Raw genomic sequence first — 27882 nt, 5'->3', positions numbered from 1 at the left:
TTGTACTTATCCTTTTACTTACCTAATACCTTTGAGTTAATCAGGAGTATATTTGTGTTTATCAGGTATTTTCAACCTGGAATTTTGTTCAAAAAACAGATTTCCCTTTTCATACATCCAACTTTAATAATTTTCACATTCAATTAATAAATCTAGTTTTAATAATTTGAGGCAGGAGGAAAATTTGCCTGAGTAGTTGAGTTTTTAAAATAGGTTCATTTAGATGGTAAAGCCATTAGAAATAGTTATTTTCCATTTCTTTTATAATCACAACGTCAAAAAAAAAAAAAGGCAGGGGGTTTGGAAAAGGAAACAAAAGAAAAAAAGCAAGGAGAAGAAGAAAAAATTCTGAACACATTGCAGATGTTGCTGGTTGAAACGTCAATTACTCCACATTTGTCAAGGATGGCTAATAATACAGAGGATAGAATAGAGGCTTAAATACCACAAATACTAAGCTATCAAGATAAGACTTTCAAATCAGTGATCTGCTCTTCCAGCACACTAGCATAGTACACAGGAGCAAGTCCTCAAGTCAGAGTGAGGAATAAGCACAGCCACTGACCAAAAAGCAAGGGGAAGAGGTCCACCTGCACCCTGGTTCACCATCCAGCTCTGTCTCTCCATCTAGGTATCTGCTGCCACCAGTAACCTGCAGCCATGAGTTCAGACCAGGAAATGGCTATTTTTGGGGAGGCTGCTCCTTACCTCCGAAAGTCTGAAAAGGAGCGCATCGAGGCCCAGAATAAGCCTTTTGATGCCAAGACCTCAGTCTTCGTAGTGGACCCTAAGGAGTCCTTCGTGAAAGCGACCGTGCAGAGCAGGGAAGGGGGGAAGGTGACAGCCAAGACCGAAGCTGGGGCGGTGAGTAGAGCGTCTGGAGGGGATGCGATGGGGCCCCACTGCCCGTTAGGAGAGCCGACACTTCTTTACTGACCTGGCCCCTCCTGTTTGACTTGACAGACAGTAACTGTGAAAGAAGACCAAGTCTTCCCCATGAACCCTCCCAAATATGACAAGATCGAGGACATGGCCATGATGACCCACCTGCACGAGCCTGCTGTGCTGTACAACCTCAAAGAGCGTTATGCAGCCTGGATGATCTACGTGAGTTTGTTCTCATGGACTCTGTTCACACAGGTGGTTAATATTTTGAAAAACAGTACTAATGTCCTGATGAAATAATTACATTCCTTTTTTCCTTTATGGTGCAGACATATTCAGGCCTCTTCTGTGTCACCGTCAACCCCTACAAGTGGCTGCCAGTGTACAATGCAGAGGTGGTGACGGCCTACCGAGGCAAAAAGCGCCAGGAGGCCCCGCCCCACATCTTCTCCATCTCTGACAACGCCTATCAGTTCATGCTGACTGGTGAGTGGGATGTTTGCCATGTGCATCTTTTTAGGAGATGAGACTCTAGCAGAGAGAGACTAACCATAGGAGAAAGAGACTCTACTCCTCTCAACACACTCTTTGAGGTGGTCCCCTAATGCCATTGCCCTTTGCCCAGAACCAACCAAAACATACTCCAGATTATAAGGTGTATCTGGAATTAGAGCCGTCATACTATGAATCTTCTTCCTGGAATGCTGTCTCAGCTAGACCATTCCAAGGCACAACAGCACCTTGGGGAAAGGACTGAGAGATTTCCTCTTCAGAGAGAGTAGAACATCAAAATGAGCCTTTAGTTTTCCCTGAAAATGCGACTAAGGCCACGATTACCTCCAAAGCTACCACCTTTACTGCACTGACTCCTCCTCCCACACTAAAAATATCTCTAATGCCTTTTTTTTCATTACTTGTTGTACTTACAATAAACATGCTACTAACTTGTCATCTAACTTGTCACGGTGTGCACTTAGTGTGGAGTATAAAAAGAGAAAGTCTGCTGCTTCCTTGCAGTGTTCTGTTTCAGCGGTGGTCTGTAAGCTGATATGATGGGGGAGCCTCAGGGAGCAGGAGAGGGGGGAGCTGGGAAAGGTGCTGGGCCTGGGGACCACCAAGCCCTCAGGATTGCTGAAAAATACTAGCTTCATACCATTTTATTAATTTACCATTTACAAATATATTTAAAAATGGTATTGACTGCCTACAATTTCTCTTTTATAGACCGAGAGAATCAATCAATCCTGATCACGTAAGTAGACTTTTGCTTTGTTTTCATGACTGAAATAGCTGCTGGTTTTAGGAACTCTACTGATTTGGTTATTTTTTTTTTTTATCTTGATTTCTTTTACACAGCTGTAAACATTATATATTATATATTGCATGCCTGCTCAGTCCGTGGGATTTCCCCGGCAAGAATACTGGAATCTGTTGCCATTTCCTACTTCAGGGCAAATATTTATTTTAATTAAAAAATTTTAATGTACAAATACATCTTTGTGTATTTAAATTAAACTATTTTTTGTAGCTTCTTCCTTTTGTTTCACAGTTATTAAGTTCTTTCTCATCCCAATGGCTGAATAATAGTTAACTTTGTCATTCATATTTGTTTTTCATAATTTTATTTTTTTAATTTTTATTTTTTTACTTTACAATATTGTATTGGTTTTGCCATACATCAACATGAATCCACCACGGGTGTACACGTGTTCCCCATCCTGAACCCCCTCCCACCTCCCTCCCCATACCATCCCTCTGGGTCATCCGAGTGTATCAGCCCCGAGTATCCGCCCCGAGAATCCTGTATCATGCATCGAATCTGGTCTGGTGATCCATTTCACATATGATATTACACATGTTTCAATGCCATTCTCCCAAATCATCCCACCCTCACCCTCTCCCACAGAGTCCAAAAGACTGTTCTATACATCTGTGTCTCTTTTGCTGTCTCACATACAGGGTTATCATTACCATCTTTCTAAAGCCCATATATATGCGTTAGTATACTGTATTAGTGTGTTTCTTTCTGGCTTACTTCACTGTGTATAATAGGCTCCAGTTTCATCCACCTCATTAGAACTGATTCAAATGTATTCTTTTTAATGGCTGAGTAATACTCCATTGTGTATATGTACCACAGCTTTCTTATCCATTCATCTGCTGATGGACATCTAGGTTGCTTCCATGTAATGGCTATTATAAACAGTGCTGTGATGAACATTGGGGTACACGTGTCTCTTTCAATTCTGGTTTCCTCGGTGTGTATTGCCCAGCAGTGGGATTGGTGGGTCATATGGCAGTTCAGTTTCCAGTTTCTTAAGGAATCTCCACATTGTCCTCCATAGTGGCTGTACTAGTTTGCATTCCCACCAACAGTGTAAGAGGGTTCCCTTTTCTCCACACCCTCTCCAGCATTTATTGCTTGTAGACTTTTGGATAGCAGCCATTCTGACTGGCATGAAATGGTACCTCATTGTGGTTTTGATTTGCATTTCTCTGATAATGAGTGATGTTGAGTATCTTTTCATGTGTTTTTTAGCCATCTGTATGACTTCTTTGGGAAAATGTCTGTTTAGTTCTTTGGCCCATTTTTTGATTGGGTTGTTTATTTTTCTGGAATTGAGCTGCAGGAGTTGCTTGTATATTTTTGAGATGAATTGTTTGTCAGTTGCTTCATTTGCTATTATTTTCCCCCATTCTGAAGGCTGTCTTTTAACCTTGCTTATAGTTTCCTTTGTTGTGCAGAAGTTTTTAAGTTTAATTAGGTCCCATTTGTTTATTTTTGCTTTTATTCCAGTATTCTGGGAGGTGGGTCATAGAGGATCCTGCTGTGATTTATGTCAGAGAATGTTTTGCCTATGTTCTCCTCTAGGAGTTTTATAGTTTCTGGTCTTATGTTTAGATCTTTAATCCATTTTTAGTTTATTTTTGTGTATGGTGTTAGAAAGTGTTGTAGTTTCATTCTTTTACAAGTGGTTGCCCGGTTTTCCCAGCACCACTTGTTAAAGAGATTGTCTTTCCTCCATTGTATACTCTTGCCTCCTTTGTCACAGATAAGTTGTCCATAGGTATGTGGATTTATCTCTGGGCTTTCTATTTTGTTCCATTGATCTATATTTCTGTCTTTGTGCCAATACCGTACTGTCTTGATCCTCTACATAGAAAACCCTAAAGACTCCGCCAGAAAATTACTAGAGCTAATCAATGAATATAGTAAAGTTGCAGGAATTAAAATCAACACACAGAAATCCCTTGCATTCCTATACACTAATAATGAGAAAATAGAAAGAGAAATTAAGGAAATAGTTCCATTCACCATTGCCAACGAAAAGAATAAAATACTTAAAAAATATATCTACCTAAAGAAACTAAAGACCTATATATAGAAAACTATAAAACACTGGTGAAAAAAAATCAAAGAGGACACTAATAGATGGAGAAATATACTGTGCTCATGGATCAGAAGAATCAATATAGTGCAAATGAGTATACTACCCAAAGCAATCTACAGATTCAGTGCAATCCCTATCAAGCTACCAATGGTCATTTTTCACAGAGCTAGAAGAAATAATTTCACAATTTGTATGGAAATACAAAAAACCTCAAATAGGCAAAGCAATCTTGAGAAAGAAGAATGGAACTGGAGGAATCAACCTGCCTAACTTCCAGCTCTACTACAAAACCACAGTCATCAAGAGAGTATGATACTGATTTGGTTTTTATCTGACAGCGGAGAATCTGGGGCAGGAAAGACTGTGAACACGAAACGTGTCATCCAGTACTTTGCAACAATTGCAGTCACTGGGGAGAAGAAGAAGGAGGAACCAACTTCAGGCAAAATGCAGGTGGGTCAGGTTGCCAGGTCAGCGTGTGAGCTGTCAGGTGAGGAACTCCCAAGCCCCAGATGTGAGCACTGCTCTTGCCTTGGCAGGGGACTCTGGAGGATCAGATCATCAGTGCCAACCCCCTGCTGGAGGCCTTTGGCAACGCCAAGACCGTGAGAAATGACAATTCCTCTCGCTTTGTGAGTCTCTGGGTCACAGAAGGGTTTTCTTGGGTCTTAAATGCTCACAAAGGCATCTCTCAGTCATTATTTCAATCTCTTCTTACTCATGTGCTGTTTTGTATGTAAAATCATCTTTTTCACTTGCAAGGGTAAATTCATCAGGATCCACTTCGGTACCACAGGGAAACTGGCTTCTGCTGATATTGAAACATGTGAGTAACAGAACCTTCTGAACAGAATCCAGAGTGACAGTGATAGACTGGAGGAACATCTTACAGCTCCTGCTGGGCCTCAGAGCCTGTGCAACACCAAACATGCCCTTGGGAAATGCCAGTCTAACCAGAGCCGAAGGTGTGCTTCACCCACTTCAGTCAGGAGCTAACTCTGATATAGAAACTGCCAGGAATTGTTGGGCTTGTCAGAAGGATTTCAGCCTCACAAGACATTTCAAATTTTTCTATGAAAAAACTAAGACTAGGGGTACATTAGTTGAGTTTAGTGTATGAGATTTCTTCCTTAGTGTGAGCTTGATAAATTTTGTTCTTAGTAACTACTCTATTATTAAGTGAGCAGAGATGCTGAGGAGGAACAGGTTATCAATAATCAATTGTCAAGGATCCTATGTATGAGAAATGAATATGTCTTGAGACAGACAACTTTAGCTTCCTTCAACAGGGGTAAGAGTAACCACAGTGGTAAAGACAAAAATGCATGGTACCTCATAGGACCATTCAGCTGAAATCACAAGGGGCCAATGAAATTTTTAGTTCATGACCCCATGATCCAAAGTCACTCCAAGAACTTGATCACTTTCCCCTATAATCCCATGTCCACTTGCCATTGCAGATCTTCTGGAGAAGTCTAGAGTCACTTTCCAGCTGAAGGCAGAAAGAAGCTACCATATTTTTTATCAGATCATGTCTAACAAGAAGCCAGAACTAATTGGTATGCAAGAGCTTAAGTATATTAATTTAAAAGCTAACATTTTTATTAGTCCCTTCTAATGTAAAACATACACCCTAAATTCTACGTACCCAGAAATGCTCCTAATCACCACCAACCCATATGACTACGCCTTCGTGAGTCAAGGGGAGATCACAGTCCCTAGCATCGATGACCAAGAAGAGTTGATGGCCACAGATGTAAGTTTCACAGGCAGTTTTTAAAATGAATTGTTATATACGGGAATGACAGTGACAGCCCTGCTGTAGGTGTGGTTCAGGACACAGTACAAAGTCTCCTAAATAAGTGAGTGTCTTATGTCCCAATTCTGTCCTCTCATCTCTCCTGGCAGAGTGCCATTGAAATCCTGGGCTTCACTTCGGATGAAAGAGTGTCCATCTACAAGCTCACAGGGGCAGTAATGCATTATGGGAACCTGAAATTCAAGCAAAAGCAGCGTGAGGAGCAAGCAGAACCAGAGGCACTGAAGGTACCAAATGAATCCCCAACTGGGTTAAATGAGAGAAAATAGGCAAGTAAACCGACTCCAAGCTCATGTCTCCTTTACACCTGAGCATCTGATGGACACACAAATCAAACCCCACATAGCAGTGATTCCCTCCTTACTCTGCCCCTAGGTGTTGTGGGGCCACAGTAGGCCATGCTGGATATCTGAATTGTGTCTCTGCAGTTGCTGACAAGGCTGCCTACCTCCAGAGTTTGAACTCTGCTGATCTGCTCAAAGCCCTCTGCTACCCCAGGGTCAAGGTCGGCAATGAGTTTGTCACCAAAGGCCAGACTGTGCAGCAGGTAAGTGCACAGCCTCTGTGAATCATACATTTTCCAGGCCTTCAGGTCATGTCTTTAATAAGAGCAATAATTATTACTCTGTCCATGAAGGTATACAATGCAGTGGGTGCCCTGGCCAAAGCTGTCTATGAGAAGATGTTCCTGTGGATGGTCACCCGCATCAACCAGCAGCTGGACACCAAGCAGCCCAGGCAGTACTTCATCGGGGTCTTGGACATTGCTGGCTTTGAGATCTTTGATGTGAGTTAGCAGAAACTTTGCACGAGAAAAGCTTACCAATCTTGCTGCGGCAGTCATTACTACAAAGAGTCTATAAAAAAGTTAACACCGTAACACCTTAAATTGACACATCAAAGACAATCAAAAAGTCCATGAAAGGGTAACAACTTTGGGTTCAAACTCCACCTCTGTCATTTCCTACCTGTGAACTTCGATAATGGAAATGTTATTGACCTCAAACAGGGTAAATTCAACTAAGACCTGTAGAGAAAGCTCATAGCACCCCAGATAAAGGATCTACTTCTGTGAAGCTTTTGCCATTACAAGATTTCTGGATTTAAAGACCTAAGTGCCATCCCCCAGCACATAGTTAGCAATTTCATAGTTAGCAGAGATGGCTGTGTGGAAGACAAGGACAAATTCAAAGCACAATTCTGAGATTCCTACCTGCCCTCCATGGCCAGTAGAGGGGATGGAAATGGCATGGTAAAGAAACTCAAATTCATCTGCCTGAGACAGAATACCTCCTATACAGTTTACCCAAGTCTTCTCCCCAACAGCAGTGTTTCAGGTATGTCTGATCCGGAGGTCTCATTTCCACACCTTTCTCTATGAGTGCACTCATGGACACTGGATGAGATTGTCTGGGTTTAGGAACAAAAGCATTTCCAGAAATCCTCAACCCAACATGGGAAGAGAGAAATAATATTGTTCCAAGCAACAATATGAAGAGTAATTCACATATTTTCAAATGAGAGCTTAGGACAGTGTAAACCAGCAAACTTTTTGAGAGTTTTCAATAACAGTTTTTTACTGAGATATAATTCATATCTCATGCAGTTCACCCAGTTAAGTACTGAATTCAATGATATATTTACAGATGTGTGCAATAGATTTTAGGACATCTTCATCCACCCAGTGGGCAACCACTCCCCACTAAGCAGTCAGTTCCCATTTCCCTCTTACCCCATCCCCTGGAAATCTGCTTTCTGCCTGTATGGATGTGCTTATTCTGGACATTTCATGTAAATGACATCATACACTACGTAGAGCTTTGAACCTGGCTTCCTTCGCTCAGTCTAGTATTTGCAAGGTTCACCTGTGTCTTAGAACCTCTTTGGCTTCTGTGTATGGGGACATTGCTCTGAGTCAGGTTGTGCTTTCACGCAGGGAGCAGTTAAGCTAACTATGTAAGAAGAGTCCTTTCAAAGAGAAGCTGTTAACACAAGAAGAATGCTCATTTCTTTTTCTACTTCTTTAGTTCAACAGCCTGGAGCAGCTGTGCATCAACTTCACCAACGAGAAACTGCAACAGTTTTTCAACCACCACATGTTCGTGCTGGAGCAGGAGGAGTACAAGAAGGAAGGCATCGAGTGGGAGTTCATCGACTTCGGGATGGACCTGGCCGCCTGCATCGAGCTCATCGAGAAGGTTCGCCTTCCTTTCTCAGACCACAGGTCACACTGCTGACCCGTATTTAGAGGAAAATCACAAATCTCACTGCACACTCGGGCAAAAGGTTTCTATTGGTAACTAAGATCAGGGAAGGTCCTTTGGCCAACTCTAAGGTAGATGATCTGGTAAAGAGACTGAGTCTTGCCTAGAGTCCAGAACTCTACCCTCCCTCATAGTCTGATGACAAGTCTGATTCTTAAACCATCTCTCCTTATTAAAGAGCTCCAAGGAGAGCATGATTCACTTATTTCTTTGTCAGTTTTGGAGTCATTCCTGCTGGCATTTGAAGGCGGAGTTCCTAGTACTTCAAAGCAGGGGCTCTCAGTTGTGCCAAAGACCCCACAAGTACTGAGTAAACCTGAACATCCCCCTAAGCTCGCTCCTAGAAATCTTTTGGGGAAAGGGTGGGGTAGGGCCTCAGAATCTGCATTTTTACCAGGTGTTTCTGACACAACCCACTGGCAAGTCACACTTGGAGAAACATTGCTCCAAGGCTTTGGGGCAAAGACACAAACTCCACCAGAGGTCCTTCCTTGTTCATCTTACTCTCCATCATATCCCAGAGTCCAGCACACACCTGGGTATTGATAGGCACCCAATTAATACTGCCATTTAACAACTGCTGACCAAAGAAATCAGTTTTCACTAACTGTAAAGAATGATATGATGTACTTACTCAAGTAGGATCAGAATGCTACCCATTATTTCTGCAGGCAGACAATTCAAGTGACATGTTTCTTTTCTTCTCTCAGCCTATGGGCATCTTCTCCATCCTGGAAGAGGAGTGCATGTTCCCCAAGGCCACAGACACCTCCTTCAAGAACAAGCTTTATGAACAGCATCTTGGAAAGTCCAACAACTTCCAGAAACCCAAACCTGCCAAGGGCAAGGCTGAGGCCCACTTCTCCCTGGTGCACTATGCGGGCACTGTGGACTACAACATTACTGGCTGGCTGGACAAGAACAAGGACCCCCTCAATGAGACGGTGGTCGGGCTGTACCAGAAGTCCGCAATGAAGACTCTGGCTTTCCTCTTCGCTGGAGGTCCAAGTGCTGAAGGTTATGTTTAAGATCAATTATATATTCTTAAGAGTCTCAAAACAGAAATATATTGCTTATCAGGGACAGATATAACAAAATCTACCATTGAAAATACTGGCCAATGTGGAGCTAATAGAATGAGGTATATTTAATAAGCATGGTATGATTCTAAGATCACAGACTTTCAAAGCTACAGTTGACACTATGGATCCTTTGTCTATAGCCTCATTTCACCAATGAGGAAACAGAGACTCCAAGAGGTTAAGGGACTTACTCAGGATCATAGAGCTTGTTTATACCATTTTAACAATATTGGGTTTTTCAAGGATTCAGCTAAGCTAGAAATGAGGACATCTTTTGTCAGCCTACCAGTGCTTAAGAAATTGAAGTTTTATTCTCCTAAACCCCAGTGTGCAAGTAACAGGACAAAGGTATAGGCAAATAGGAAATAGGACTTCCTTGCAGGTTTCCAGAGGTTCACCACCTGGGACCAAGCATGCAACTTTGCCTTCGCTCCTGCAATTGTGTGCACTAGGAGGCATTACTACCTGTCTCTTGGGCACTTCCTTCAGGGGACAGACTTGGCCAGTTTGGAGTAGCTGTCTCCCATCCCTTCCCCACATATATTCTTTTCACCCACAAGGGTTTTTTGTTCTTGTTGCTGTTGTTCTAAATGCCTATTACATGAACCAACACATATTTTCTTAATCTAAAGTTGAAAGGGGAGAGACATGGAAAGATAGGAATGACACAAGTGAATGAGTGCAAATTTAAATTTTCAAGGGAATTTTGGCAGCCCTGATGTCTATGGATAATTGTAAATAATTATAATTTTTCCATTTCATGTTTCAGAGGGTGGCGGTGGAAAGAAAGGTGGCAAGAAGAAGGGTTCTTCTTTCCAGACTGTGTCAGCTCTTTTCAGGGTACAGTATATTCTTGAATTCCAAAGGGTTACTTTTATAAAAAATAATATGACCATAACTTAAAAATTATTTTAAATAAATATATGGTGAAACTGAGGTAGTGACATACTAAAAATAAAAATAAAAAAACTGGAAAATTCCTTAAGGAAAAATTTAGCAAAAAGACCCATGGTGTGTCTCTTCTTCATATAAACTTTTAGATAAATTAATCATTTACCCCTTAAGCCCAATATCTAAAAGCTCTGATAGTAAGCAAATTTCACATGAAATCAAACCCTCTTTGAAGCAGATGTAGTCAGTTACATCTACTTCATATGACTGAAGTCTCAATACAAATTTTCTCGGATTGGCAGCACTTGAGGAAAATAAACTGAAGTTGGCTGATTTTTTGTAATCCATTATTTCCTCTCTATAATCCATACATATGATTTCTCCTGGTTATCATGACTTGTTCTTCATTGAGACAGCTCACTAAAATGTGAAATGGGGCAAATTCACTAAGGATCATTGATAGGAACTCTCGTGTTGATGCAACTAGAAATTACTTTGAAACTTTTAACATGGTTCCACAGGAGAATCTGAATAAGCTGATGACCAACCTGAGGAGCACTCACCCCCACTTTGTACGCTGTATCATCCCCAATGAAACTAAAACTCCTGGTAAGGCACTTCAGATACCCAGACAAGCTCCAGTGTGACTTCTCAGGAGACTATTATATGGAGAACATGTCTTTTTTTAGGGGCCATGGAGCACGAGCTGGTCCTGCACCAGCTGAGGTGTAACGGCGTGCTGGAGGGCATCCGCATCTGCAGGAAGGGCTTCCCCAGCAGAATCCTGTATGCAGACTTCAAACAGAGGTTTGTGTCTCTTTATTTTTCCCTTTCAGTGTGTTAGTTTATATAAAAATTGCCATTTTTATCTACAGCTCATTTTTATCTATTGCCATCTACAACTCATTTATAAGACTTTTCCTTGAAAAATGAGCTTCAGCCATTTTAAAGGTGATTGTAAAAGAAAGAAGCCTTACATAGTCATTAAGTTTTTCATCCTATCTTCTCAAGTTTTACAAAAGGCATTGATGGTTTTAATGGAAATTTTTCCTCCAAAACTCAAATTAATTTTTTCAATGGTAGCTACCAAGTGTTCCATTTTCTTTTTCAGTGAAAATCCACATCTTTATATTCTTTTTTTTTGACAGATATAAGGTTCTAAATGCAAGTGCTATCCCAGAGGGTCAGTTCATCGACAGCAAGAAGGCTTCTGAGAAACTTTTAGGGTCTATTGACATTGACCACACCCAGTACAAATTTGGTCACACCAAGGTACCAGCAACCCTAATTTCTATCATAATTCACCCCCTCTGGGCTTTCTTATGAGCAGAAGTAACATATTTAACTTGTACTCTGGCAAGGTTTTCTTTAAGGCTGGCCTGCTGGGAATTCTAGAGGAGATGCGAGATGAAAAGCTGGCTCAGCTCATCACATGCACTCAGGCCATTTGCAGAGGGTTCCTGACAGAGTGGAGTTCAGGAAGATGATGGAGAGAAGGTGAGGAAACAAGTACAAGTCTCACTTCTCCACATTTTCATAGCTTAATCCAGTCATTATTTTTGTTGAGAGATCTTAACTTTCCACATTCTTCTTCACTTGCCTCTTTTCTTCCAACAGAGAATCCATCTTCTGCATCCAGTACAATGTCCGTGCTTTCATGAACGTCAAGCACTGGCCCTGGATGAAGCTGTATTTCAAGATCAAGCCCCTCCTCAAGAGTGCAGAGACAGAGAAGGAGATGGCCAACATGAAGGAAGAATTTGAGAAGACCAAAGAAGAGCTGGCTAAGTCAGAGGCAAAAAGGAAAGAACTTGAAGAGAAAATGGTGACTCTGATGCAAGAGAAAAACGACTTACAACTCCAAGTTCAATCTGTGAGTATGAGACATTGCACAGTTCAGCTACATATCATCCAATCAGTGGCTGGATATGAGGCTTTTTTAAACTGAAGATTTATAAATAAATGGTTTCCATTGAAACATTTGTTATAATTGTTTATCCTTCAAAAATTCTAAAACTCAGACCTAAAGAAGAGTAGATGCAAAGTCACAAATTATGCCCTATAGGTTCAAGGCACATTCATGCATAGTTCCGTCATCAGTGAGCAAAGTCACACACAAAAAAAATCCATAAACATTTTCCTTTCTTTCTAGAACCTTCCCTTCATTATAATATTCTCCTCTTAATAAATGTTTTTGTGCATAAAATGAAAGTTATGTTGCTTTTACCAGGACAGAAAAAAGGCTAAATTAATCCCCCCTCAAATGTGAGAAAACTGATCCCTAGAATGAATAAGTAACTTTTCCAAAGTAGCCAAGGAGCAGATTTTGCCAAAAGGCTAAATTTATTGATTTGACCTTCCACACATGGATATTTGGAAGAAATTCACTATTATATTTATTTAATCAGTAGGTTGCAATTACTAACATTTTGTCCATTTGATTAAGTTGACAAGTTAGTTAGCATATGTGTTGACCATTCTGACTGAGTCATTGAAGTTTGCTCATTTTAATACATTGTTGTGTATTTGCAGATACAGCTTAAACAAATGAATATGTTTCCTTTCCCCTTCTAGGAAGCAGATGGCTTAGCTGATGCAGAGGAAAGGTGTGACCAATTGATTAAAACCAAAATCCAACTTGAGGCAAAAATCAAAGAGCTAACTGAGAGAGCAGAGGATGAGGAAGAGATCAATGCTGAACTGACGGCCAAGAAGAGGAAACTGGAGGATGAATGCTCAGAACTGAAGAAAGACATAGATGACCTTGAGCTGACACTGGCCAAGGTTGAGAAGGAGAAACACGCCACAGAGAACAAGGTACAAATTGTGACCCATTTTAAAGTGTTCACAAGTGCGAGCTTGTTACTGATATATTTAACTGCATGTTTAATCCTGAAATTATTGAATGTGTAAAGTACTGTTATAATTATGTCATCTGTTTAGTCTTCATCACTTTTATCCATTTACCTTGACCTTTATCTCCCATATTTTTCAGCCACATAGGCCTGGGTTAACTTGTAGTTTCCATTTTTCATCTCAGGTTGACATTATTCTAAAATATTACAGTGTTTCTCATCAAGACAACAGGATGTCATTAATATTCCTGTAATTTGTTTAACTCTAAAGGTGAAAAACCTCACAGAAGAGATGGCAGGTCTTGATGAAAACATTGCAAAGCTGACCAAGGAGAAGAAGGCCCTTCAGGAGGCCCACCAGCAGACCCTGGATGACTTGCAGGCAGAAGAAGACAAAGTCAACACCCTGACCAAATCTAAAACCAAGCTAGAACAGCAAGTGGATGATGTAAGTGTGAAAAACACGGTGTTTCCTCTTAAGGTGAAATAAACAATTGTGACACTCAACCATCAGTAGTGCTCATAAGCCTTTAATTGCTGATTTGAAAATAATAATTAAAGCTTTCATGCTATTTGCTGTATCTTTTAAAATTCTCCTGTGTCTTTGAAAGCTACATTCAGTGCTTAAGAACTGAAACAAATAAAATGCGTTATAAACTTAGCTTGAAGGATCTCTGGAACAAGAGAAGAAACTGCGCATGGACTTAGAGAGAGCCAAGAGGAAACTGGAGGGTGACCTAAAATTGGCCCAAGAATCCACAATGGATATAGAAAACGATAAGCAGCAACTGGATGAGAAACTCAAAAAGTGAGTATGAGTGAATACATTTGTAAGCTGCTCACTATCTGGATCTCGAAAATATTACTTCATGGCACACAGAAAAAACAAATACAAATAATGACATCTTTGACTTTTGTGCTTAATGAAAACGGTACACTTCTGACTTGTAAAACACCCACTTAGCACTTCCTCATCACCAGCCATCCAAAAACGTTCAGTTACACATAGAAAAGAAGACTGGCAAGAGGACACGGCGTGAGCTAACATGCTGCTCTCCTCACAGGAAGGAGTTTGAAATGAGCAATCTGCAAAGCAAGATTGAAGATGAACAGGCCCTCGGGATGCAGCTGCAGAAGAAGATCAAGGAGTTACAGGTAAGTCCACGGTTTCCGTCAGTCTCATCCATCATGACAAAATTACCAATGAGCTTCAGGCAGCTCACAATGAGCTTCTCCCCACCTCCAGGCCCGCATCGAGGAGCTGGAGGAGGAGATCGAGGCCGAGCGGGCCTCCCGCGCCAAAGCAGAGAAGCAGCGCTCAGACCTCTCCCGGGAACTGGAGGAGATCAGCGAGCGGCTGGAAGAAGCCGGCGGGGCCACTTCCGCCCAGATTGAGATGAACAAGAAGCGGGAGGCCGAGTTCCAGAAGATGCGCAGGGACCTGGAGGAGGCCACCCTGCAGCACGAGGCCACGGCGGCCGCTCTTCGCAAGAAGCACGCGGACAGTGTGGCTGAGCTGGGGGAGCAGATCGACAACCTGCAGAGGGTTAAGCAGAAGCTGGAGAAGGAGAAGAGCGAGATGAAGATGGAGATCGACGACCTGGCCAGCAACATGGAGACTGTCTCCAAAGCCAAGGTATGTACTAACCTGTCCCATTTCATCTTATTTTCCATGACTCAAAATGATTGAGTTTCTATATGATCTAATCTAACTGTACAAGCCTTAGACATTATTTCAAACTTTAAAATTATTAATAGATATTACTATATTGAAATGAATCATTTTAATCTTCCTATCTCCATTGTAGAAAAATCACTTTAAACTTTGTCATTATTACCATGAAAGAATGAAAATACAGAAGAAACAAAAAAACTTATATAATAACCATATTCTCCATGATGCAGAATTTAAATGACGTTCTTGTTCCAAAAGACAATAATCTAACTTTTACAATAGTTCATTTATTCATTTAGCCAAAATCAGGTGTCTCTGACTTTGCATCCAAGGCACTGTGCAGAGCTTTGCAGTAGATAGGAAGGTAAAGAAAACTCAGCCCCTTTGTGCAAAGAGTTACAGCTCCCCAAACTCACAAAGAGAAGCATGTTATCTTTCCCTGTTTTCTACTTCCCACCACAGGGAAACCTTGAGAAAATGTGCCGTACACTAGAGGACCAACTGAGTGAAGTGAAAAGTAAGGAAGAGGAGCACCAGCGCCTAATCAATGAACTGTCAGCCCAGAAGGCACGTCTACACACAGAGTCAGGTCAGCGAACGTGGAGGGCCTGGAGTGCAGGATACACCTATCAAAAAGGAATCATTTCTTTGGCCATGTACACCCCTTTATCACTGATATGTTATTCCTCCGTCTTTTTACTGTGAGACAGTAGGATGATTACAAGTTATAATCAGAAAAAAATTTAATCTCAATGGGCTGAAGAGTTTTTTTTTTTTTTTGCCTCAGCATTACTCAAACCACCCCCCTCCACTTTAAAATACCGAGGAAAACTCCCACACTTTTTGAAGAAAAGAACAAGAAATAAACTTCTCAACAGCATCAAAGTTCTTGAGTTACTCTCCTTATCATATGAAATAACAGAGTTCTGGTGTTATTTCATTCATTAAGCTATTCTTCACCTAGACAACAGAACTAAATCACCACATTCTGTCTCTCACAGGTGAATTTTCACGACAGCTGGATGAGAAAGATGCTCTGGTGTCTCAGCTATCCCGAGGCAAACAAGCATTTACGCAACAGATTGAGGAATTGAAGAGGCAGCTAGAAGAAGAGACTAAGGTGAGAATTCTCCAGCTGATGCCTTCAGTCACTTGAACTCTGCAGCATATCACCCCATCCACCTCTACACTGAGAATATCAGTGATCAGAGCACAAACTTAGAATGCACACTTTCTGTCGGTCCAGGCCAAGAGCGCCCTGGCCCACGCCCTGCAGTCCGCCCGCCACGACTGTGACCTGCTGCGGGAACAGTACGAGGAGGAGCAGGAAGCCAAGGCCGAGCTGCAGAGGTCAATGTCCAAGGCCAACAGCGAGGTGGCCCAGTGGAGGACCAAGTATGAGACGGACGCCATCCAGCGCACGGAGGAGCTGGAGGAGGCCAAGTATGAGCTCTTAGCAAGGCGGGTGGAAAGAAATAGACTCTTTAATATAGTGAAGGAAAAATAAAAGAAAGAGACTATTCCATGGAGATAGGGGAAGAATTTCAGCCTATTTATGTAGAGTGGTGGACTCCACCATATTCTCCTTCTGTCAGCCCAGTGTATGTCCACTAGAGAATGGGCCAAGACCAAAGCCCTCACCCTATTCTGGTCTGTTACAAAAGCAACTTAAATTTCTTTCCACCAAAATGAATTAGTAACTATCAGCATATCCTTTATGAATTAAGAAGAATTCATTTTCTTTAATATAAGGAAAAACAGAGGCACTGAGACTACCTAGTACATTATTATGAATATTATAATTAACAGCAATCCGTTTATCCTTACCTGGAGTACTATTAGTTCAGAATAAGACTATCATCCTTTCCCATCATTTAACTAACAACCAGTACCAATGAACTTACTAATTACACATGCTGTGGAATAAAACTCATGGAAGGTACACATGGAAGGAAAATAACCATTATATTCTAGTGAAGGATGTTTTCTAAAGTTTTATTTATCTCAGCAGTTGTTAGAATTAAACAGAATGAGAGAGTCTGATGAGCTTTTGCAGAGGAAGCATCCTGGTTTTGAGTGTGGGCTGAAAGAGAGCAATAAGACTTTGGAGAAATGTAATAAGGAAATAACATTTATTCTCTCAAGGGACCAAACCTAGAAAACTGTTGATTAATTGTATGACATTGACAGTGTCACTCTGGGCCACAGTTTCCTCATTTGTAAAGAAGACAATACTAGAAAATAGTTGAGGATCCTATTCAAACTTAAAAGTCTTTAGTGCCAGGCTTCCTGTTCATGGCTGTCCCTTCTTCCTCACCCTCACATCCTCACATTGCTTGCTCCATTAAAGTGCTTACTCAGAATCTCCATACCCCCTTCACCATTACCACCAGCAAACACACCAAAATGACCTCATACATTGTTGAATATCTCCAAGATAAAAAAGAATTCACTAGGGAAAACAGAATTGCAGAAGAGATAAAACAGATGCTGAGAAGGTATTTTAGAAAACTGTAACAACTCATGGGCAAAGGAGCAAAAAGCCTTGGGGAAAATATGCTAGTCAGCAGCTTGATAATGTTCATGGCGGTAACTCTGACTCTGCTCTTGGTCATTCACACTGACCAACTTCTCAGGAAGAAGCTGGCCCAGCGTCTGCAGGAAGCTGAGGAACATGTAGAAGCAGTGAACGCCAAATGCGCCTCCCTTGAGAAGACCAAGCAGAGGCTCCAGAATGAGGTTGAGGACCTCATGCTCGACGTGGAGAGGTCCAATGCTGCCTGCGCGGCTCTCGATAAGAAGCAGAGGAATTTTGACAAGGTGGCTCTGCCTACACAAACTCCACCCATGTTTTATTAATACTTAGTCTCCCTTTCTCCATCAGCTAACAATTTATTGTTTTTCAGGTCCTATCAGAATGGAAACAGAAGTATGAGGAAACTCAGGCTGAGCTTGAGGCCTCCCAGAAGGAGTCCCGCTCTCTCAGCACTGAGCTGTTCAAAGTCAAGAATGCCTATGAGGAGTCCCTGGACCAACTTGAAACCCTAAAGAGAGAAAACAAGAACTTACAGCGTGAGTCTTTGTAATCGTTCAATTTCAAAAATGGTAGACAAGTATCTTTTTAATTTTTCATCTTTCTCAACTGAACTTTGTATTTTATTATTAAACTACAGAGGAGATTTCTGACCTGACTGAGCAAATTGCAGAGGGAGGAAAGCATATCCATGAACTGGAGAAAGTAAAGAAACAGATAGAAAAAGAGAAGGGTGAACTTCAGGCTGCTCTAGAGGAAGCAGAGGTACATGCTTTGTTTGCTCACCTATGCATTATACATAAATTGAAAAATTAATAGCCACTGAGATCTATCACGTTGCAAACTTTCAGGGGATAACTCAAGTTATTCAGCAAGAAATATTGAATTGAACCTTAGGAATATAGAACTAAAAGGCTAAACTAAATTGTATTAGAGTTTGTGAGTTTTTCTAATGCCTTCTTGAAGAAATCATCATAATGTACTCCCCAAAGGCACTCCTTAGATAATTTAAATGTTTCTTTTTCTAAAGGCATCTCTCGAGCATGAAGAGGGCAAAATCCTTCGCATCCAACTTGAGTTAAATCAGGTGAAATCAGAGATCGACCGGAAAATTGCTGAAAAAGATGAAGAAATTGATCAGCTAAAGAGGAACCATCTCAGAGTTGTGGAGTCCATGCAGAGCACCCTAGATGCTGAGATCAGGAGCAGGAATGATGCCCTGAGGATCAAGAAGAAGATGGAGGGAGACCTCAATGAAATGGAAATCCAGCTGAACCATGCCAACCGCCAAGCTACTGAGGCAATAAAGAATCTTAGAAACACACAAGGAGTACTGAAGGTACATTAGGATAAACAAACATGGTATTATACAGTCTGGGAGTAATTGTGTGAGTCAAATTTTAATATTTCAGGAGGACTATATGCCATAAGTCATCTGAATAGTACAGTAGTTAATTGAAATTTTGCTGCACACAGTTGAAAAACAGCTTAATTCTTAAAAGCCCAGGGCAGAATTTACTTTGTCATCTGAAAAGAAGACAAAGTGATGAGGGGTGACAAGACAGAGTGATGAATGATTTTAGCTACATATCACTGCACAAATCACTTCACTTACGTGGACTGCATGTGTTTAATGTATAAATAGAAACACAATATGTATGTCTCTATTTATTTAACATTTATAAAATAAGACCATTTTATTAGCTCATCTCTAAGGATACTTTCCTAATCCAAAATTGTATAGCTTTATTCGTGGCATTTTCTTTAATGACTCAGGAAGCTACAAAGAATTTGTCTTTAAAGAGACTTGAGGATTTTTCCTGTCCAATCATGCACTCAGTTGTCAAGATCAATGTGTGTACGTGACCCTAAAGTAGTATTTGCTTTAACTGGAGCATCAGTAAGAGCCCTTTGCTCCATCTGTGCAGGACACTCAGCTCCACTTGGATGATGCCATCAGGGGCCAGGATGACCTTAAGGAGCAGCTGGCCATGGTTGAGCGCAGAGCCAACCTGATGCAGGCTGAGATTGAAGAACTGAGGGCATCGCTGGAACAGACAGAGAGGAGCAGGCGAGTAGCAGAGCAAGAGCTTTTGGACGCCAGTGAGCGTGTGCAGCTCTTGCACACACAGGTGAGGTTTGGGACTATGGTTGAGCAAATGCACTCCCTGAAGCTGAAGACCATTGCAGAGGATAAGCTTGTTCAACAGTAAGGAGGAACCTTGGCAAGGAGTTCAGGAAAATGCACAGCAGTAAATATGCACTGGGGTCCAGCAGATTCACAAATACATTTATAGGCTGGCTTAATCATGTTGATTTGAAATAATTTACTGTTCTAGAAACTTCTGTTTAAAAAAAGCACAAAAGGCCCTCTATTAATAATATTTACAACATCAGTAACCCATCTTATCTTGTAAGTCTAAGCTGCAAACAGATAAATCAAATGCAAGAAGGCCACAGTACCTCTAGTCAGCATTTGTTGTTTATAATGGATTTGTGAAATCAGTGGTGGTTATATCCTCACAATGGCTAATAAGCAGCACTTAATATCATGTAATAAATGTCATGGAAAGATATTCACAATATAATAAGTTAAAAAAGCAATTTAATCATATAGAAAGCATTATCCTTTCTTTTAAAAATACCCAGAAAACATCCAGAAGTGTAAGCAAAGGTTTTATCAACAGTTATCTCTGGGTAGTAAGAATATAGTAATTATTCTTTGTCTCTTTTTTGCTAATTTATATGTCAACTATTTTTTTTTACAATAAGCATATATTATTGTAGACTTTCTTAAAGTTGCAATATATGGAAATAGCCATCATGAAAAGTTAAAATCACATACTACAAAATAATTTTAAAATCAAGTTAAAATGCAGTATTTTTGTTACTCATCATTAGTATCCCTAAATTGACTGCATATTTCAAATACTGTCAACTTTCTAAAAATGTAAGAGATCCTTGGTTCATTTTTGTACCAATAATGATGCTATTTATCCATATAGAGCCAACAAATGTGAATAAACAACTAAAAATTAATAATCCATTCATCATGAGCTACGCGATGCTACCTGCAGCACTTCACATTTTTTCCTGGGGCAGTGGTCATGCTTTATACTTACAGCAGCCACTGATAATAGTTGAATATGCTTGGTATCCAAAATTAATTTTCATCTGGAAGAATCTAAAAGAATTTTTATTAATAGACATAGTAGGTAGAAAGAAGGGAAGTGAAACTTAGAGTCTACCTTTGATTTGGTTTTTATTCTGAATATTTCTTATGATCAATAATTTTATGCCTAGTAAAAATAACAATGTAAATAGGTATAATACAATTAAATGACCTTGTCTTCTTTTTTACTAATTTGAAACAGAACACTAGCCTGATCAACACCAAGAAGAAGCTAGAGACAGACATCACGCAAATCCAGGGAGAGATGGAGGACATTGTCCAGGAAGCTCGCAACGCAGAAGAGAAAGCCAAGAAGGCCATCACTGATGTGAGCAGAGGGCCACCCAGGGTTGTCAAGCTAGAATCTTGATGGGCTGTCTCACCTTTCTCAACTAGTTTTATTTTACTGCTAATTAGGCGGCTATGATGGCTGAGGAGCTAAAGAAGGAGCAGGACACCAGTGCCCACCTGGAGCGGATGAAGAAGAACCTGGAGCAGACGGTGAAGGACCTCCAGCACCGTCTGGATGAGGCCGAGCAGCTGGCCCTGAAGGGCGGGAAGAAGCAGATCCAGAAGCTGGAGGCCAGGGTGGGGCTCCCAACCTGTTCAACTCCCATGCTGCTAGTTACAGCCAAGTGGCTAACCATCTTTGTACTCTTACAGGTGAGGGAGCTCGAAAATGAGGTTGAAAATGAACAGAAGCGCAATGCTGAGGCTGTCAAAGGTCTTCGGAAACATGAGAGAAGAGTGAAGGAACTCACTTACCAGGTGACAAGCTTTTCCATGTAATTCAGGCCTACTGCTTTCAAGAAAATAAAAATAAAATGTTTTCAAATTATGACACTATCTATTTGCTACCTCTTTCATTGCAGACTGAGGAGGACCGCAAGAATGTTCTCAGGCTGCAGGACTTGGTGGACAAGTTACAAAGCAAAGTTAAAGCCTACAAGAGACAAGCTGAAGAGGCTGTGAGTACCTCTACAGCGAGAGAAAAACATTCAGGAGCAGGCCAGGTTTTGTGGAGACAGAATTTAAGAGGCTTTTTTTAAGGCAAAGAACACAGAATTGGGAATATGAAATTGGGTTTGAAAAATGAATATTTAGAAGGAAAAAACCCATAACATCAATTACTGGAGCCTTGAAGATTCAGGTTCATCTCTTCTGAGATCTCCATAAGCAGTTTTCCAGACATGGGAGTATAGAAATGTTTCTTGGTTATAACTCACTTCCCTCCCTATCTAAAACACTCGGCAACAATGAGTACTTGCAGAGGTGTGCAAATGAGAGCTCTGAATCTAAGCCTTATTTAAGTTTATGATGAATCCACCTAGAACATTTCTTTTTTCATTTGGTTGCAGTTCTCTTTCTCATGGGCTTCCCAGGTGGCTCAGTAGTAAAGAAACCGCCTGCCAATGCAGCAGTTTCTGGTTCAATCCCTGGGTCAGAAAGATACCCTGGAAAAGGAAATGGCAACTTACTCCACTATTCTTGCCTGGGAAATCCCATGGACAGAGAAGCCCGGTGGGCTACAGTCCATGGGGTCACAAAGAGTCGGACACAACTTAGCGACTAAGCACTTATGCACACTGTCTCATACTGTTAATTCTAAAATCCTTTCTTAAGATTCTCTGCATCCAATACTACCACGGTACCTACTTTTAAGAGTTTGTTTTACAGAAACAAGGTTGACTCAAATTCCTGCTACTTTGATCTCCCTGTTGTCACTGTAGCATCTTAAGTTTACCAAGAAGAGAGTTAAATAAGAGATAATGAACAGGGAGTTGTAAGCCCAAACAACACAGAGGCGAATGTGTGGGATGCCCTGTCCCTAACAGGTATATTACCAAAGAATAGAACCTTCTGCTTCTCACTTATGAAGCAAATCCTGTAGCTGCTCCTAGTAACAAGGGCAGTAAGAATCAGGAAATATCACATTTTCTTGTTCTCTCAAATGCATTTCTTTTCTCAGGAGGAACAAGCCAATGTCAATCTTTCCAAATTCCGCAAACTCCAGCACGAGCTGGAGGAGGCTGAGGAACGGGCTGACATTGCCGAGTCCCAGGTCAACAAGCTGCGGGTGAAGAGCCGGGAGGTTCACACCAAAGTCATAAGTGAAGAGTAATTCATTCTAATGCAAAAAGGTGACCAAAGAAATGCACAGAATGTGAAATTCTTTGTCACTGTCAAATGTAATTTTAATATCAAGGAAATAAATCAGCAGAGAATTTTGCAATCTAAAAATACATGTGTCTCTTAATTACAAGCTCAACAGTGCTATTAGAACTAAGTCATTTGTTCAACATTTGTTATGCTCCTACTGTGTGCAGTCAGAGACAATGACAAAAAACGAATGTGGTCAGTGAACCAATTTTCATAGAAGGCAAGTGAAATGAAGCAAAGGTGTTTAATGGACCCTCAATTCCATTCAACCATTTTTACTGGGTACTAAGAATGTGTCTGTACAGAAATGGGCACCATGGATATGACCACTGTGTCCTTGCTCTTGAAGACCTGAAGCCAGCAAGTCATGGCAATTCAGATTCTGGTACAGTATGCATACTCTGAGAGAAGCATGAAAACAAAGTGTGGTCACAACAGAGAATGAGATGCGAACCTGGGGAATCCAGGAAGGCATCTCAGAGGAGACGGAGTTAGCTCCTAAAAGATGAGTAGATAGCTAGCATGTGAAAGAGAAAAGGAAATGAGCATTCTAAGAAGAGAAAACAGCATGAGATCTCAGAATAGTTGAAGCAGAGGCTCCATGAGCAAAGAGCATCTGAGAAGGCCAGAGACGGAAGCTGAGACCTGACTGTGAGGGGCACAGCCCCACACGCAGGCCTGAGGAATTAGGACAAGCATCTAACTGGTCACATTTCACATGGAGGAGAGTGGATGTAATTCTGGTAGTAGCGTGGAAGATGGAGGAGAATAGGAAAGAACAGAGCCTGGAAAGACTGTGGAGCTTTTTACATGAGATAGACTGCAGATGACAGCGACAGAAATGAGCAAGAATGCAGCATGAAAGCAGGGCTCCAACACTGCCATAAGAAAGGCCTGGGAGAGAGCATGAGAAAGTTAGACAGTTTCACACCGCTCAAACCTCACAGTCACTTTGTGGTTACAGATTTTATTTCCTTCCAAGGGAAAAGCTTTTCCTCGGAACCACCTACTCTCCAAGAAAAAGGATAGAACTTTAAAGATAAATCTTCCTTTTGACCTAATTTCTACATACACTTCTGCTTACCAAGAAACCTAAATTTTCTCAGTACCATACATGTTTCAAGCAGGAACTAGAAAAAATAATATCAAAAAGAATGTGACTGAAATTTTATCACAGCCATTGGCAGAGTGCTTTTTTAAAATACTTTTTAAAGCTTACAATTTGGTTTCACTCTGTAAACATTTAAAAACAAGCTAGTCGAACCCCAATTTACTCTTTTACAGTGCATCCCTCTCTTGTAAGAAAGCTGCTGTGGGAAGTCTCCTTTCCCCAGTGCGGGAGTCCTAATTAGCAATAAGGAACTTGCTTCATGAGAAGAGAATTTAAAAGCAGTAGTACATAATTATAAGGAATATTTTACCTAGGTCATGATGAAGACTAATGAAATATTCTGCCTGGAGTAGGCATTTATTATCAAATTTTAATTAAACTCTGTAGAGTGAACCTATTGACCTCAAAAGCACTGGGCAATTGTTTAATTATCCTGTCTCCTAACTATTTAAATAATTGCTTATGTAGAGAGTTGAGAGTGGATTTCATTATCTAGGGGTCAATTACTCTGGGGTCCTTGATTAAATAAGGCAGCACGGATTTAGAGTCACAGCTATGATAGTTAATATTCTTCTTCATCTTCTTCATAGATTAAGTGATTTATAGATGTATATCCTTATGTCTTACAATAAAACCACACATTCAGTTCAGTTCAGTTCAGTCGCTCAGTCGTGTCCGACTCTTTGTGACCCCATGAATCGCAGCACGCCAGGCCTCCCTGTCCATCACCATCTCCCGAAGTTCACTCAGACTCACATTCATCGAGTCCGTGATGATCATATATAAATACTTAATAATGTTCTTTGTATTTTCTTTAACTGATATGAGGGATCATTGAGATTTGGGAACTGTTTCTAAATTATTGATACCAGATACAAGAATCCAAACAGGATGCCAGCAAGCAGAAAGCAGAAGATTGTCTCCATGATTAATGTTAAATCAGGAAAAATGGAGGCAGTTTAAGTCCAATTCCTTTCTGACAAGTATCGCTTAGACTTACTAGGATGGAAAGAACCTGAGACTGGAAGAAGACTCTGAAATGTTACAAAGAGCAAGGGACTTTTTCTCTGACTTACAGATTAATCTATTTAAAATGGGTGCAAGCAGAACTAAGCAGAGATGGCCATGCCCTAGTGCTTGTGCATCTAGCCAGGCACCATTATACTAAAACATCTCCTAAAAATTTGTACTAAGGCCAGTTTCTTTACTCTCTATGCTCTTAGGACCATGACAACTGAAAGCAAAATCTGGGACCATTAACATACTGATACTTGAAAAGATCATGAATGTTTTTCCCTCAACTCAATTCATAAGTCTTCACATAAGCGACACCAAAATCAGAAGAAATCTCAAGATTCCTCTACTCCAAAACAGTACTTCCCCTTCTCTCAATCTTCTCTCTACATATCCTACTCTTAGAGACTGAACCCTTGGCTTCTTCAAGGATGTTCACTTTAATCTCTAATTAAATTGAAAATATACTAATCTCAACTAATACTCTAGCTAGAATTATTGGCTAACCAACTAAAAAAGCATAGAAAGAGGTCTCTTGAGATGTGCCTGAAGGAAGGAAAGCTGGAAAAGAGGGAAAGGCAGTAAGAAAATGTGTCCACAGAGGCCATTTACTAACAATTTTGCTGAGGGCTGCCTTGGAGCATTTAGACTACAAGCATCCTTCCTCAAGAGCCAAGAGGTTGCTTGAACCTCTTCTTTAGTACTGCTCAAATGTAGCATGCATCAGAGTCATCTAGAGGTCCTGTTAAAATGCAGGTTTTTGGGTGTCACTTCCAGAGTTCCTAATTCAGTAGGTCTATGTTGGGACCCCAAAATTTCTATTTTTAACAATGCCCCAAGTGATGTTAATGCTGCTGTTAGTTCAGTGACTACATTCTGAAAACCATGGCTCTAAATTATGACCAAATATTTCACAAAGAAATTACATATGATGTACTATTGCCCCACATATACGCTTATCAATTCAGCCCAACTTCTGTGGGCCTCAGTTTCTTCATCTATAAAATGAAAAGGCTGAGCTAAAACAATCACTAAGATACCATGTAAATGCCTTTGAGTTCATGTTGGAAAGCACTGTCATTATAATTATATGAAATAATTATAAAATCTTACATCTGTAGACTCTCTTATTTGCAAAACATTTCACTTACAATTTATAGGCCACTAAACATTCACAATGATGTGAGACAGACAGAATCCTTTTGGAAACTGAGATACAATGAGGACAATGGTTGCCATAGTTGCATAATTCAGGTAATAGAGTGAGACCTAGACCAGTATCTTCTAATTCAATCCTGGAAGAACTGAGGAACCCAGCCTAGCCTGATCAGTGAGAGGTGCTGATGACAATCTTCCCCTAGAAACAAGGTCAGTAATCTGCATTTCATGAGAGGGAAGGAAGAGCGAGTGCTCTTCACCTGGACATCCATATAGCTCACACCTTCATAGCTGCAGGATTCAGATCTATTACACTTTCATAGAGAGGCCTTCCCCAGCTGCTCAGTATCAAAAGACAACCCCTTCTCCCTGCCCTACCAATTATACTTTCTAACTCCTTGGGTTCACTTTAAATGTCTTCATTTACCTCATCACCCCTTGATTTTTTAAAATTTATTTATTTGTTTTAATTGGAGGCTAATTACTTTACAATATTGTAGTGGGTTTTGCCATACATTGACATGAATCAGCCATGGGTTTACATGTGTCCCCCTTCCTAAATCCCCCTCCCATCTCCCTCCCCATCCCATCATTCAGGGTTGTCCCAGTGCATCAGCTTTGAGTGCCCTATTTCACACATTGAACTTGGACTGGTGATCTGTTTCACACATGGTAATATACATGTTTCAAAGCTATTCTCTCAAATCATCTCACCCTCACCTTCTCCCACAGAGTGCAAAAGTCTGTTCTTTACATCTGTGTATCTTTTGCTGTCTCGCATATAGGGTCATCGTTACCATCTTTCTAAATTCCATATATATGCATTAATATACTATATTGGAATTTTTCTTTCTGACTTATTTCACTCTGTATAATCGGCTCCAGTGTCATCTACCTCATTAGAACTCATTCAAATGCATCCTTTTTAATAGCTGAGTAATATTCCAATGTGTATATGTATCACAGCTTTCTTTTCCATTTGTCTGCTGATGGACATCTAGGTTGCTTCCATGTCCTAGCTATTGTAAACAGTGCTGCAATGAACATTGGGGTACATGTGTCTATTTCAATTCTAGTTTCCTTGGTGTGTATGCCCAGTAGTGGGATTGCTGGGTTGTATGGCAGTTCTATTTCCAGTTTTTTAAGGGATCTCCACACTGTTCTCCATAGTGGCTGTGCTAGTTTGCATTCCCACCAGCAGTGTAAGAGGGTTCCCTTTTCTCCACACCCTCTCCAGCACTTATTGTTTGTAGACTTTTTGATAGCAGCCATTGCAGAGTACATCATGAGAAACGCTGGACTGGAAGAAACACAAGCTGGAATCAAGATTGCCTGGAGAAATATCAATAACCTCAGATAGGCAGATGACACCACCCTTATGGCAGAAAGTGAAGAACTAAAAAGCCTCTTGATGAAAGTGAAAGAGGAGAGTGAAAAGTTGGCTAAAGCTCAACATTCAGAAAACGAAGAGCATGGCATGTGGTCCCATCACTTCATGGGAAATAGATGGGAAACAGTGGAAACAGTGTCAGACTTTATTTTTTGGGGCTCCAAAATCACTGCAGATGGTGACTGCAGCCATGAAATTAAAAGACGCTTACTCCTTTGGAAGGAAAGTTCTGACCAACCTAGATAGCATATTCAAAAGCAGAGACATTACTTTGCCGACCAAGGTCCGTCTAGTCAAGGCTATGGTTTTTCCAATAGTCATGTATGGATGTGAGAATTGGACTGTGAAGAAGGCTGAGCACCGAAGAATTGATGCATTTGAACTCTGGTGTTGGAGAAGACTCGAGATTCCCTTGGACTGCAAGGAGATCCAACCAGTCCATTTTAAAGGAGATCAGCCCTGGGATTTCTTTGGAAGGAAT

General features: G+C 40.8%; 1 protein-coding gene across 1 annotated transcript; it reads left to right on the top strand.

Moving 5' to 3' along the window:
* On the top strand, positions 638–22705 carry LOC102180883 (myosin-4). Its single transcript, XM_018064656.1, is given in 40 exon segments — positions 638–864; positions 964–1107; positions 1215–1371; positions 2110–2137; positions 4616–4730; positions 4817–4909; positions 5040–5103; positions 5738–5836; positions 5930–6033; positions 6186–6309; positions 6312–6323; positions 6525–6643; positions 6734–6883; positions 8124–8294; positions 9071–9382; positions 10214–10282; positions 10855–10942; positions 11023–11140; positions 11482–11605; positions 11695–11794; positions 11797–11830; positions 11951–12206; positions 12908–13150; positions 13460–13636; positions 13851–13996; positions 14253–14343; positions 14435–14824; positions 15326–15452; positions 15865–15983; positions 16110–16306; positions 17500–17683; positions 17770–17935; positions 18037–18161; positions 18427–18735; positions 19325–19528; positions 20771–20896; positions 20986–21156; positions 21232–21336; positions 21441–21536; positions 22538–22705. Coding segments are annotated over 40 exon segments (5814 nt in total). The 5' UTR covers positions 638–660; the 3' UTR covers positions 22691–22705.

This window comes from Capra hircus, chromosome 19 (assembly GCF_001704415.2).
Source record: "Capra hircus breed San Clemente chromosome 19, ASM170441v1, whole genome shotgun sequence".
Taxonomy (NCBI): domain Eukaryota; kingdom Metazoa; phylum Chordata; class Mammalia; order Artiodactyla; family Bovidae; genus Capra; species Capra hircus.
This window is presented reverse-complemented; position numbering and strand designations above follow the sequence as displayed.